The sequence below is a fragment of the Staurois parvus genome, unplaced genomic scaffold (genome assembly GCF_062004578.1).
Source record: "Staurois parvus isolate SC_StPar_1 unplaced genomic scaffold, SC_StPar_1.0 ptg000003l, whole genome shotgun sequence".
In the NCBI taxonomy this organism is placed as follows: Eukaryota; Metazoa; Chordata; class Amphibia; order Anura; family Ranidae; genus Staurois; species Staurois parvus.
The window spans coordinates 1,302,517-1,314,966 of NW_028317799.1; the positions used below are offsets into that span (position 1 = coordinate 1,302,517).

At 46.4% G+C, this 12,450-nt stretch overlaps 1 protein-coding gene across 1 annotated transcript in view; it reads left to right on the forward strand.

The window, feature by feature from the left end:
* The window catches only part of SLC16A3 (solute carrier family 16 member 3), a 69,555-nt gene that overhangs the window by 36,452 nt on the left and 20,653 nt on the right, over positions 1-12,450 (forward strand). Inside the window, exon 2 of the mRNA XM_089671118.1 lies at positions 9,718-9,959. Coding sequence (XP_089527244.1) covers positions 9,737-9,959 — 223 coding nt within the window. The 5' untranslated portion in view covers positions 9,718-9,736. The remainder of the gene's footprint in view (positions 1-9,717; positions 9,960-12,450) is intronic.

The window sequence follows — 12,450 nt, forward strand, 5'->3', positions numbered from 1 at the left end:
TTGGTTACGTTGCTCTCAATTCTCTCTTTAGAGTTCATTCTCCCTCATGTTTAGGAGATGCTGAGAGGGAGAGGTGTTCTGTAGCCCTAACACACTTTCTATCTTGGGAGACAACACTGTTCTGTTATAGATACAGTAGAGTAGTGAGCAGGGGCGGACTGACAACTCATGGGGCCCCTGGGCAATAGGGGATCATGGGGCCCCTGTGTCCTTGCCCAAACTCAAAAAGCCTATGAAAAAGGTACCAGGGTCATCTCATGGGACCCCCTACTGACCCCGGGCCCTTGGGCAGTGCCCGAGTTTCCAAATGGTCAGTCCGCCCCTGGTAGTGAGCGTTGTCACCCTAGGACAGGAAGTGTGTTATTGGCAGGATCACCATGTGTAAATAAAGCCTGAAAAAAAGAAAACTAATGTAGCCACCAAAGACTGGTTTGTTTGTTCTTATGATTATATTTCGATCAATCTGATTACGAGATTTTATGGTGGAAAAAGAGATATGATTGATAACTATTGATCGAAATCCATGGCATATCGATCGATTAAGTTGTCATTTACAGAAAAAAAATCAATCATTTTATCTAAGCGTGTATGGCCGCCATTACATAGAGAATGATAAAAACACACGGCACACAACCAAGGCGATTTATATGGAAAATAGATGTTGTCACGGGATATTTTGGCACAGTATAAATAGTCACATGATTGCAGTTTGACTGTTCCAGGATTTTATTGCTGGGGAGATTCACCTTCTCGATTTGTCCCCATTGACCGGCACTGGAACAGAAAGCACAATCCGAACTGTGACAGCTGTCACTGGAACAGGAATAGAAAGGACATCTTCCACCTTCCCATGGGGACACATGTTCCTGTGACAATATACTCTCACTTTGGAGAACTCTTCACAGTATTTCTGGTCTGTCATCAGAACAGGCATCAGGGCAAATCTCCCCAAATTAAAACAACCACAAAAATCTGATGGATTTACATCATTTCAGTGTTGACAGGTGTTACCTCTGAAAAGCGGTCCACTTTTTTTGGTATAGAAGGTGGTATAGCAGCACTTGCAGGCATTCCGGAGGTGCTTAATGGCAACTTTACCTTGTGGGACTGCGGCGCAACTGCAACCCAAACATTTGATCTCTCAGGTGGTGCCACATGTCAAACTCTGCTGCCTGAGTTAAAATTGCCGTGGTCCTGAAGCAAAGCATCATCGCTGTGGCATGTGTACAGTCCTGTCGGGCTGTAATGTTAGAATTCCAGGGGGCAGCAAGAGGGCTATGAAACCGTGGCTCAGCAACCTGTTTTTACTGCCTCCCTGGCTTTAAGATTTTCCCAATTTTTCCCAGTAAGCATTTTTTAAGAGATGAAGATCTATCTGGAAAACATGCACAAGTTTTATGATCACCTGGGTGCAGCGTCTTTTTTTTGTTTTTTATGTTTTTTTAGGCCTTCTGCAAACTGGATGTTTAAAGTGTTACTAAACCCCGGACCCTGCATTCACTAAATCTGGTCTCCCCGGACCCTGCATTCACTATATCTGGTCTCCCCTGACTCTGCATTCACTATATCTGATCTCCCCGGACCCTGCATTCACTATATCTGGTCTCCCCGGACCCTGCATTCAATATATCTGGTCTCCCCGGACCCTGCATTCACTATATCTGCTCTCCCCGGACCCTGCATTCACTATATCTGGTCTCCCAGGACCCTGCATTCATTATATCTGGTCTCCCCGGACCCTGCATTCACTATATCTGGTCTCCAAGGACCCTGCATTCACTATATCTGGTCTCCCCAGACCCTGCATTCACTATATCTGCTCTCCCCGGACCCTGCATTCACTATATCTAGTCTCCCTGGACCCTGCATTCACTATATCTGGTCTCCCCAGACCCGGCACTCACTATATCTGGTCTCCCCGGACCCTGCATTCACTATATCCGGTCTCCCCGGACCCTGCATCCACTATATCCAGTCTCCCCGGACCCTGCATTCACTATATCCGGTCTCCCCCGGACCCTTCATTCACTACATCTGGTCTTCCTGGACCCTGCATTCACTATATCCGGTCTCCCCGGACCCTGCATTCACTATATCCGGTCTCCCCCGGACCCTGCATTCACTATATCTGGTCTCCCCGGACCCTGCATTCACTATATCTGGTCTCCCCGGACCCTGCATTCACTATATCTGGTCTCCTCGGACCCTGCATTCACTATATCTGGTCTCCCCGGACCCTGCATTCACTATATCTGGTCTCCTCGGACCCTGCATTCACTATATCTGGTCTCCCCGGACCCTGCATTCACTATATCTGGTCTCCCCGGACCCTGCATTCACTATATCTGGTCTCCTCAGACCCTGCATTCACTATATCTGGTCTCCCCGGACCCTGCATTCACTATATCTGGTCTCCCAGGACCCTGCATTCACTATATCTGGTCTCCCCAGACCCTGCATTCACTATATCCGGTCTCCCCGGACCCTGCATTCACTATATCTGGTCTCCCCGGACCCTGCATTCACTATATCCGCTCTCCCCGGTCCCTGCATTTACTATATCTGGTCTCCCACAGTACACAGAACATGGAAATGCAATTATTTTGCTAAATACAGTGCCTTGAAAAAGTCTTCATACCCATTGAAATTTTCCACATTTTGTCATGTTCCAACCAAAAACGTAAATGTATTTTATTGGGATTTTATGTGATAGACCAACACAAACTGGCACATAATTGTGAAGTGGAAGGAAAATGAGAAATGGTTTTCAAAATGGTTTACAAATAAATCTGTGAAAAGTGTGCTGTGCATTTGTATTCAGCCCCCCGGAGTCAATACTTTGTAGGACCCCCTCTCCCTGCAATTCCAGCTGCAAGTCTTTTTGGGGATGTCTCTCCCAGCTTTGCACATCTACAGAGGGACATTTCTGCCCATTCTGCTTTGCACAATCGCTCAAGCTCGGTTATTGGATAGAGAGCGTCTGTGAACAGCAATTTTCAAGTCTTGCCACAGATTCTCTATTGGATTTAGGTCTGGACTGTGACTGGGCCATTCTAACACATGAATTTAAACCAGTGGTGGTGAACCTATGGCACTCGTGCCGCAGCCGGTATGCAGATCCCTCTCTGTCAGCACCCGAGCCAAGTTGCCCCAGCATCGCTGTAGTAGCTGAGCATCGGATAACAGCGCATATAGGGCCCATGAGCATGCTCAGAAAGGAGTAGCGACGATGACGTCATGAGCTGCAACTGATTAGCGAGTCCAGGATAACATGCTGGGGGGTTTACTGGCTGTAGAAAAAAACATTACCGCCTTTTACTGAGAAGGAGGAAACTCACAATCTCAGCAATAACACTATGATTTCAGCCTAAACGTCTGCAACACCCACTGTCACCACAGACAGGGATATTCAGAGGATTATTATCAGTAGCACTCTTCAAGAGACAGGGATTCTATAGTTTGCAGTAAAAGCCTTAGAGACAGTTTTAAGACTTTTCAGAATATGGTTTATTAATGAAAAGGTCAAAATGGTGCAATTAAAATTAAAAACAGAGAAATAGAATGAGGTGAAGATGAAGAATACTTGCAAATTCCTGGTTTAGCAGAGTCCAATTGTCTGGGCAAAAATGTTGCCATGGCTCTCAAGTCCACTAAGATGTTCCTTGGTTGATGTTAAATGAGAACTTGCTTACCCGGTCCTGTCTTCCCCTTTTCTGTGATATCAAAGGGGTGTCGCCCGAGAACAACTGACCAATCCTCCGGTTTAAGGGATGGGTGCTGGGAGGTCACCAAACGTATGACCAAGTCCCAACTGCAGTTTCGTACTAATATTAATAACTTCCAATACATGCAAGTGGTATTCTAGAAACTGACAGAATATTATTTAGAATTATATTTCGTATCCAGCGATATCAAACACAGCATACCTTTGTCACTCATGAGGAAGGAGACTGCTTTCTCTCCTTTTGTATGCGTTAACATAGTTAAGTATGACCTTGATTTGTTCGGTATGATATTCCCTATTCAAGTATATACCTAATATTAATGTCACCTGTTCCTGTTGAATGCTATAAATTGTATGTGGAATTGTTACACTTTGAAATAGCCGTTTTATGGCACGCTCTGCATTCCTAGAGCTTTATTGGCCTTACAGGTCATGTGTGACTGCTTGATGGAGTTATTATTGTTTTATGGTAGGTCAGAGGGAAGAGTTTTTCACAGTTTGTGGAAACAAACATCCTGCCAAGACTAATTAGCTGTTTACAGCTCTGACCAGGTCTGGACCCTGGCGTCTATTGTGTTTTAGTTAACCGCTTCCGCGCTACCCTAGAGCAAGAATACTGCTACAGGGCGGCATGGCTGCGCAAAATCATATATATACGTGATTTCGCATTTACGGGTAGGGGGTGCGCACGCCTGCCCGCACAGCCATTCACAGCCGCGTCTGTCAATCATTAAGTCACGGTCGGTGATTCCATGCCGGCACCCTGCGGTCTCCAAGTGTTACCGACGGGGGAGACACATGTATGTATACAATACAGAACTCTCCCCTGTCAGTTCCTGCACACTGCTTTGTATGGCTCTGCACAGCACAGCCATACAAAGCAGTGTGCTTACAGTGTAAAGCACAGACATAGCCCACATAGTAAACAACACACAGTTAATCCTTTGATCACCCCAAATGTTAACCCCTTCCTGCCCAGTGTCATTAGTACAGTGTCAGTGCTTTTTATTAGCACTGATCACTGTATTGGTGTCACTGGGGATGTCAGTGACAGTTAGTCAGTTCCCCCCCCCAGTGTCAGAATGTCCCGCAGTCCCGCTATAAGTCAGTGATCACTGCCATTACTAGTAAAAAAAAAATTCCAGTATCTATACCGCCATTTGTAAAAGCTATAACTTTCACATACACCAATTAATTTACATGTATTGGGATATTTATTAGCAAAGAAGTTGCAAAGTACATTTTTGCCTAAATTTATGACAAAATTAGATTTTTTACTGGATATGTTTAATAACAAAAAGTCAAAAATATAGTTTGTTTTTAAAAACTGTCGGTCTTTTTTTGTTTATAGCTCAAAAAATAAAAAATGCAGAGGTGATCAACTACCACCAAAAGACAACAAAACAACAAAAGTGCTATTTGTGGGGAATAAAAAGGACCTAAATTTCATTTGGGTGCAGCGTTTCATGACCGCGCAATTATCAGTTAAAAAAGTCAGCGCCATATTGCAAAATATGGCCTGGTCAGGAAAGGGGGGTAGATCCTCTGGAGGGCAAGTGGTTAAGATAAGAGGCACTTTTGAAGTTCAGTAAAACTGACAGCTACAAATTCCACAGTTTTCAGGAGGACGGAGGGAGATCACTGCTCATGAAAAACAAAATGGCTGAGACCTTAACAAGATGGCTGTCGCCTACAGCTTTCATGTCCCTACTGTGCACAGTCATTACAAAAGCGTCAATATTTATGCATTTACAGTTGAACCATTGTTTCTAGGCAACAGCACAAAACTAAAAAGGTGGCTCATGGGGATAAATGGAATCTGTAAACATCCTGGATAAAAGGTGACAAACATGACAGACACATGGAATCTTCTATGGTGTCAGCTGGATGAATAAATAAAAAGACGTTCCATTTACTCCTTGGCGTTCAAAGGGTCATTTTGCAAAAACGTCACCCCCTCCGCTGGGAAGTCTTTCTTCTGTTTCCTGCAATAGAAAATAAATGAAAAATGCAGCAGAGAAAATGAGACCCTCCCTTATAAAGGCCGTGGCATGTCCGTGGGCCTGGGGTTTCAGGGAAGAGATCTTACCACTTATCTGCGGCCCCTTGAAAAAGGATTCAGACATTTTCCACATTTTGTCACACTTTTTAGATATTTATTTGTAAAAAATGTTGAAAACCATTTCTTATTTTCCTTCCACTTCACAATTATGTGCCACTTTGTGTTGGTCTATCACCTCAAATCCCAATAAAATACATTTACGTTTTTGGTTGTAACATGGCAACATGGGGAAAATTTCAATGGGTATGAAGACTTTTTCAAGGCACTGTATAAAGCCCTGAGGTAAGTCCTCAGCCCATTGACATGCAAAATTAAAAAAACATGTTGGGGAGATGATCTCTTCAGAGAAATGGTTACCAGTGGTCTGCAACAGTCTGAATCTCCACTCTTCAAGTGTTATACCTCTTAAGGAATATTTACTTTGTTATTACTTATTTGTATTCTTTCCCTGTCAGTCTGAGTGCCGGGCTCTAAGGGCCTTGCAGAGTCCATTCTGTCTCCCTGTCAGTCTGAGTGCCGGGCTGTAAGGGCCTTGCAGAGTCCATCCTCTCTGTTGTCTGAGTGCTGGGCTGTAAGGGCCTTGCAGAGTCCATCCTCTCTCTCTTGTCTGAGTGCCGGGCTCTAAGGGCCTTGCAGAGTCCATCCTCTCTGGTGTCTGAGTGCTGGGCTGTAAGGGCCTTGCAGAGTCCATCCTCTCTCTCTTGTCTGAGTGCCGGGCTCTAAGGGCCTTGCAGAGTCCATCCTCTCTCTTGTCTGAGTGCCGGGCTGTAAGGGCCTTGCAGAGTCCGTCCTCTCTCTCTTGTCTGAGTGCCGGGCTCTAAGGGCCTTGCAGAGTCCATCCTCTCTCTTGTCTGAGTGCCGGGCTGTAAGGGCCTTGCAGAGTCCGTCCTCTCTCTCTTGTCTGAGTGCCGGGCTCTAAGGGCCTTGCAGAGTCCATCCTCTCTCTTGTCTGAGTGCTGGGCTGTAAGGGCCTTGCAGAGTCCATCCTCTCTCTTGTCTGAGTGCCGGGCTGTAAGGGCCTTGCAGAGTCCATCCTCTCTCTTGTCTGAGTGCTGGGCTGTAAGGGCCTTGCAGAGTCCATCCTCTCTCTTGTCTGAGTGCCGGGCTCTAAGGGCCTTGCAGAGTCCATCCTCTCTCTTGTCTGAGTGCCGGGCTCTAAGGGCCTTGCAGAGTCCATCCTCTCTCTTGTCTGAGTGCCGGGCTCTAAGGGCCTTGCAGAGTCTATTCTGTCTCCCTGTCAGTCTGAATGCCGGGCTGTAAGGGCCTTGCAGATTCCCTCCTCTCTCTTGTCTGAGTGCCGGGCTGTAAGGGCCTTGCAGAGTCTGTCCTCTCTCTCTTGTCTGAGTGCCGGGTTGTAAGGGCCTTGCAGAGTCCATCCTCTCTCTTGTCTGAGTGCCGGGCTCTAAGGGCCTTGCAGAGTCTATTCTGTCTCCCTGTCAGTCTGAGTGCCGGGCTGTAAGGGCCTTGCAGAGTCCCTCCTCTCTCTTGTCTGAGTGCCAGGCTGTAAGGGCCTTGCAGAGTCTGTCCTCTCTCTCTTGTCTGAGTGCCGGGTTGTAAGGGCCTTGCAGAGTCCGTCCTCTCTCTCTTGTCTGAGTGCTGGGCTCTAAGGGCCTTGCAGAGTCCATCCTCTCTCTTGTCTGAGTGCCGGGCTCTAAGGGCCTTGCAGAGTCCATCCTCTCTCTTGTCTGAGTGCCGGGCTCTAAGGGCCTTGCAGAGTCCGTCCTCTCTCTCTTGTCTGAGTGCCGGGCTCTAAGGGCCTTGCAGAGTCCGTCCTCTCTCTCTTGTCTGAGTGCCGGGCTGTAAGGGCCTTGCAGAGTCCCTCCTCTCTCTTGTCTGAGTGCCAGGCTGTAAGGGCCTTGCAGAGTCTGTCCTCTCTCTCTTGTCTGAGTGCCGGGTTGTAAGGGCCTTGCAGAGTCCTTCCTCTCTCTTGTCTGAGTGCCGGGCTGTAAGGGCCTTGCAGAGTCCGTCCTCTCTCTTGTCTGAGTGCCGGGCTGTAAGGGCCTTGCAGAGTCCATCCTCTCTCTTGTCTGAGTGCCGGGCTGTAAGGGCCTTGCAGAGTCCTTCCTCTCTCTTGTCTGAGTGCCGGGCTGTAAGGGCCTTGCAGAGTCCTTCCTCTCTCTTGTCTGAGTGCCGGGCTGTAAGGGCCTTGCAGAGTCCATCCTCTCTCTTGTCTGAGTGCCGGGCTGTAAGGGCCTTGCAGAGTCCTTCCTCTCTCTTGTCTGAGTGCCGGGCTGTAAGGGCCTTGCAGAGTCCTTCCTCTCTCTTGTCTGAGTGCCGGGCTGTAAGGGCCTTGCAGAGTCCTTCCTCTCTCTTGTCTGAGTGCCGGGCTGTAAGGGCCTTGCAGAGTCCATCCTCTCTCTCTCTTGCCTGACTAATAAACTCTCACTAAATGGCTATAAAGGCTTTGTACATTTGTGCACTCTATGCGTGAAGGTAAAATCCTTCAGTGTGCAGTTCCTCCCTCAGCCTTCCACAATGTTTACCTGAGCCTGATCTCGATCCAGCGATGTGCCCGAGAGCAACGGCTCTCCTGGGTCTCTTCCTCCTCATTGGCTGAGACACAGCAAGCCACTGGCTCTCGCTGTTGTCAGTTACATCCAGTGAGGATGTCCCTTTGTTTCTCTATGTAGCAACTAGGAGCGAAAAAAAAAAACGTCCCGTACTAATTTAGCAGAGGGCTCTCTACCCTTCGCATGTGAGAGCTTGGAGCCAATCACCAAGCATCGGTGCTGTCATGTGAAAGGAAGCGGAGTGAGCCACATGCTTCCAACACCCAGGGGTATATCTGCCAACCCCCAGGGGTACATCTTCCAACACCCAAGGGTATATCTTCCAGCACCCAGAGGTATATCTTCCAGCACCCAGAGATATATCTTCCAGCACCCAGGGGTATATCATCCAGCACCCAGGGGTATATCTTCCAGCACCCAGAGGTATGTCTTCCAGCACCCAGGGGTATATCTTCCAGCACCCAGGGGTATATCTCTATGATCCCAGTAGGGGAATGAAGGAAAGGCAAGTACAGAATGCTGAAAAGAAGGCCAGTTAACTGACCTTGTTGCTTTCCTCTACATGGCCAAGACAAAGGTTCACTTTAGGTGTGGCAATTCACATTGTTACATGTTCATTCCTAACTGGTTCCATATTGGTGTATGATTTCCTTTAAACTTGCCTTACACATTGCATTCTGATTTTACAATCTTTAGATATACCAAGAGCTATGCAGAGTTAAGGTCTGCTTTATTGGATACAGATAGGTTACAATATCACATAGTTTTGGCAGATCTAAATGAGATTGTACAGAGATTGTGCAGTTAGATTGTAATGTGTATGATTCTTGTGGTTTCAGCAGCTCTGGAAGACCTATGGACCAGCTGCCACATACCTGTGACTTAAACAGTTATTCTTAAAGTAGGTTCATTGGGGTAGAAGTTGGAGGTCCTCCTTGAAATGATCCTTGGATGAGCTTGGGTTCACCCCAAACCCATGTTAGGACAAATCTGGAAAAAAGTTGTCAGGTCAAGCAATTTCTGCCGAGGTGATCCCCACCCTGCAGCTGCACGTACACAAATGAACAGCGATGCTTGTGACATCATTGACCTAATTTGGCCATATGGCTTCTCAGTAAATGGGGTGGAGCAATAGGGCCATGTGGCCATATTAGGTGAATAATGTAATCACCACTCATAACCCTTTATTTACATTCAGCGGTGGGGCAGGGAATGCCTTGGCCACAATTGATTGGCCAGGGACTAGCAGCTTCCTTCTGGGTCCAACCAAACACGGGTTGGGACTGAACCCAAGCTCAACACTACTTGAAACCTAATGTTCCTCCAGAATAAAAGTGTTGCTGAAGGGAATCTGTACATAAACATACATAACCCTAGGATATTGTTCCTTGTAATCACATTGCCCTCTGTATTTCTTACAGGCAGTCGGAGTAGAGCATCATGGGTGCGGTGGTTGTGGACGACAATCCAAGTAAGGTGAAGGCCCCCGATGGTGGCTGGGGCTGGGCTGTGCTCTTCGGATGTTTTGTCATCACCGGGTTCTCCTACGCCTTCCCCAAGGCAGTCAGTGTGTTTTTTAAGGAACTTATCAGAGAATTTGGGATCGGATACAGTGACACAGCGTGGATTTCTTCCATCTTACTTGCTATGTTATATGGAACAGGTGAGTGCTTATCAGACACATCTAACCAAACATCCATCAAGCGTTCCATCAGGCTTACACTGAATGCCTTGGCAAAATATCAACCAAACCATGACAACCACTTCTTGTTATTGTTAACCACCTCCCGCCCGCTATATAGTCCAATGACGGGCACAAGGTGGTTCTCTCGTTCTGGGAGGACGTCATATGACGTCCTCCCATTCTCACCGCGCATGCGCGGCTCAGGGAGCCGGCGATCGGCGGTGCGCTGTGTCCCTCGGACACAGCGGATCACCGATCTACGGAAAGAGCCGAAGATGTCTGCTCAGTCATGTGATCAGCTGTGTCCAATCACAGCTGATCACATGTAAACAGGGAAATGCCGGTTGTCACGCTGTCTGCACAGGCAATAATGATGTCACTGGTGTCTTACACACATGTAAAGTGCTGTGTAAATTGACAGCCTTATATAAGTAGCTGTAATAAATAAAAAATATTTTTTTTTAACATGGGGGGGGGAAATAAAAAGCAAAAATGGAAAAATGCTGGAGTTCCACTTTAAAATGCACTGTGCTCCCAGTTTTAGAGACGGCTCCCGGTCATTGGTAATGACCTGCAGCTGGAAGGGCTGGTTCCCATTCCTATAACCACTGTGACAGCCAGTCACAGTGGTCATGTGATTGGACGATGCCTCCCTCCCCTGACTTAAAAACCCTGTGAAAAGCACGCCGCGACTGGGCGGTAAGGGGTTAGGCTTTTCCACCATGATAGTATGGGGATCTGTAGCTGAGCCCTGTGTGCTGTCCCCATATCATGTACTGGATGAGCACAGCGTAATCCGGTCTGGCGTAACTCCCAGCAGCCGGCTGGATGCTGATTGATCGTACAGGAGGTCACGAAAACTAAAAGACAGCTGGACCAGCCGTCTGCCTTGCTAGATGTGTCATTTATAGAGAACGTCCTTTATTTTGTCTTGGCAACTAAATAAAACTTTGCCTAATATCTTTGTCACGGATAAATGGATCATTGTCACACTTTTAAGCTGCTGTATACTAAAAAAGACATTTGGTTTTTTTTAAAAAAGAAAACTTTTGCAGATCACTTTCCAGAGTGTGGCCAAAGGCCAGCTGAGCCTTTGAGAAGGCCAACTGGGGCGCAACGCATCCACGGGCAGGGACGTCATCACGCTGGACAGAGCTTAGACTCCATTTTGGAAAGTCGAGTATGCTAATACCCTGTGATATGCCTTCATGAGCTTTTAACATTAGACTGAAATTTTAACCTTTTAACCACTTGAGCTCCTGAGGATTTACCCCCCTTAATGACCAGGCCTCTTTTTGCTATTCGGCGCTGCACTAATTCAACTGATAATTGCGCGGTCATGCAATGCTGCACCCAAACAAAATTTATGTCCTTTTTTTCACACAAATAGAGCTTTCTTTCGGTGTAATTTGATCACCTGTGCGCTTTTTATTTTTCACGCTATAAACAAAAAAAGGCCAAAAATTTTGAAGAAAAACAATATTTTTTACTTTCAGCTATAAAAAATATATAGTAAACTCAAAGTTGGTTATAAATTTAGGCCAAAATGTATTCTGCTACATGTTTTTGGTAAAAAAAATCCCAATAAGTGTATATTGATTGCTTTGTGTGGAAGTTATAGCGTCTACAAACTATGGTATAAATACTGCAATTTACGCCATTTTTCTGCTATACAGCACTGCGCTAGTTTAATGGACAATTGCGCGGTCATGCAATACGGTACATAAATGAAATTTACATCCTTTTTTCCCCCATAAATTGAGCTTTCTGTTGGTGGTATTTGATCGCCTGTGCGGTTTCTATTTTTTGCGCTATAAAAAAAAAAGGCTGACAATTTTGAGGGAAAAAAAACAATATTTTGGACTTTTTGCTATACAACATGTCCAGTAAAAAAAAATGCAAAAATCAAATTTAGTCATAAATTTCTGCCAAAATGCATTCTGCGACATGTCTTTGCTAAAAAAAATCCCAATACGTGTAAATTAATTGGTTTACGTGAAAGTTATAGCGTTTACAAATGGCGGGAAAGATACTGGGATTTTTAATTTTTATTTATACTAATAATGGCGGCGATCAGCGACTTATGGCAGGACTGCGGGACTGCGGCGGACATTTTGACACGGGGGGGAACTGACTTGGGGTCACTGACATCCCCAGTCACACCAATACAGTGATCAGTGAAAAAAAAACACTGAAACTGTACTAATGTCACTGGGGAGGAAGGGGTTAACATTTTTAGAATTTGCTGTGTAAGGGGAGTGTTTTACTAGGGGGCGGGGTGTGTACTGGAGGGGGAGGGGGAGGGAGAGAAACTCTGCAGCTTCTCACAAGCTGTCAGAGAACTGACACAGAACAGGGCGGTGTGTAAACAATGCAGCCCTGCTCTGTGTCAGCAATCACCGTCAATCGCGGGAAAACAGCCGGTAAAAACCGTCCGTGACCCGGCGGCTGACACCCGCTGCTGACACCC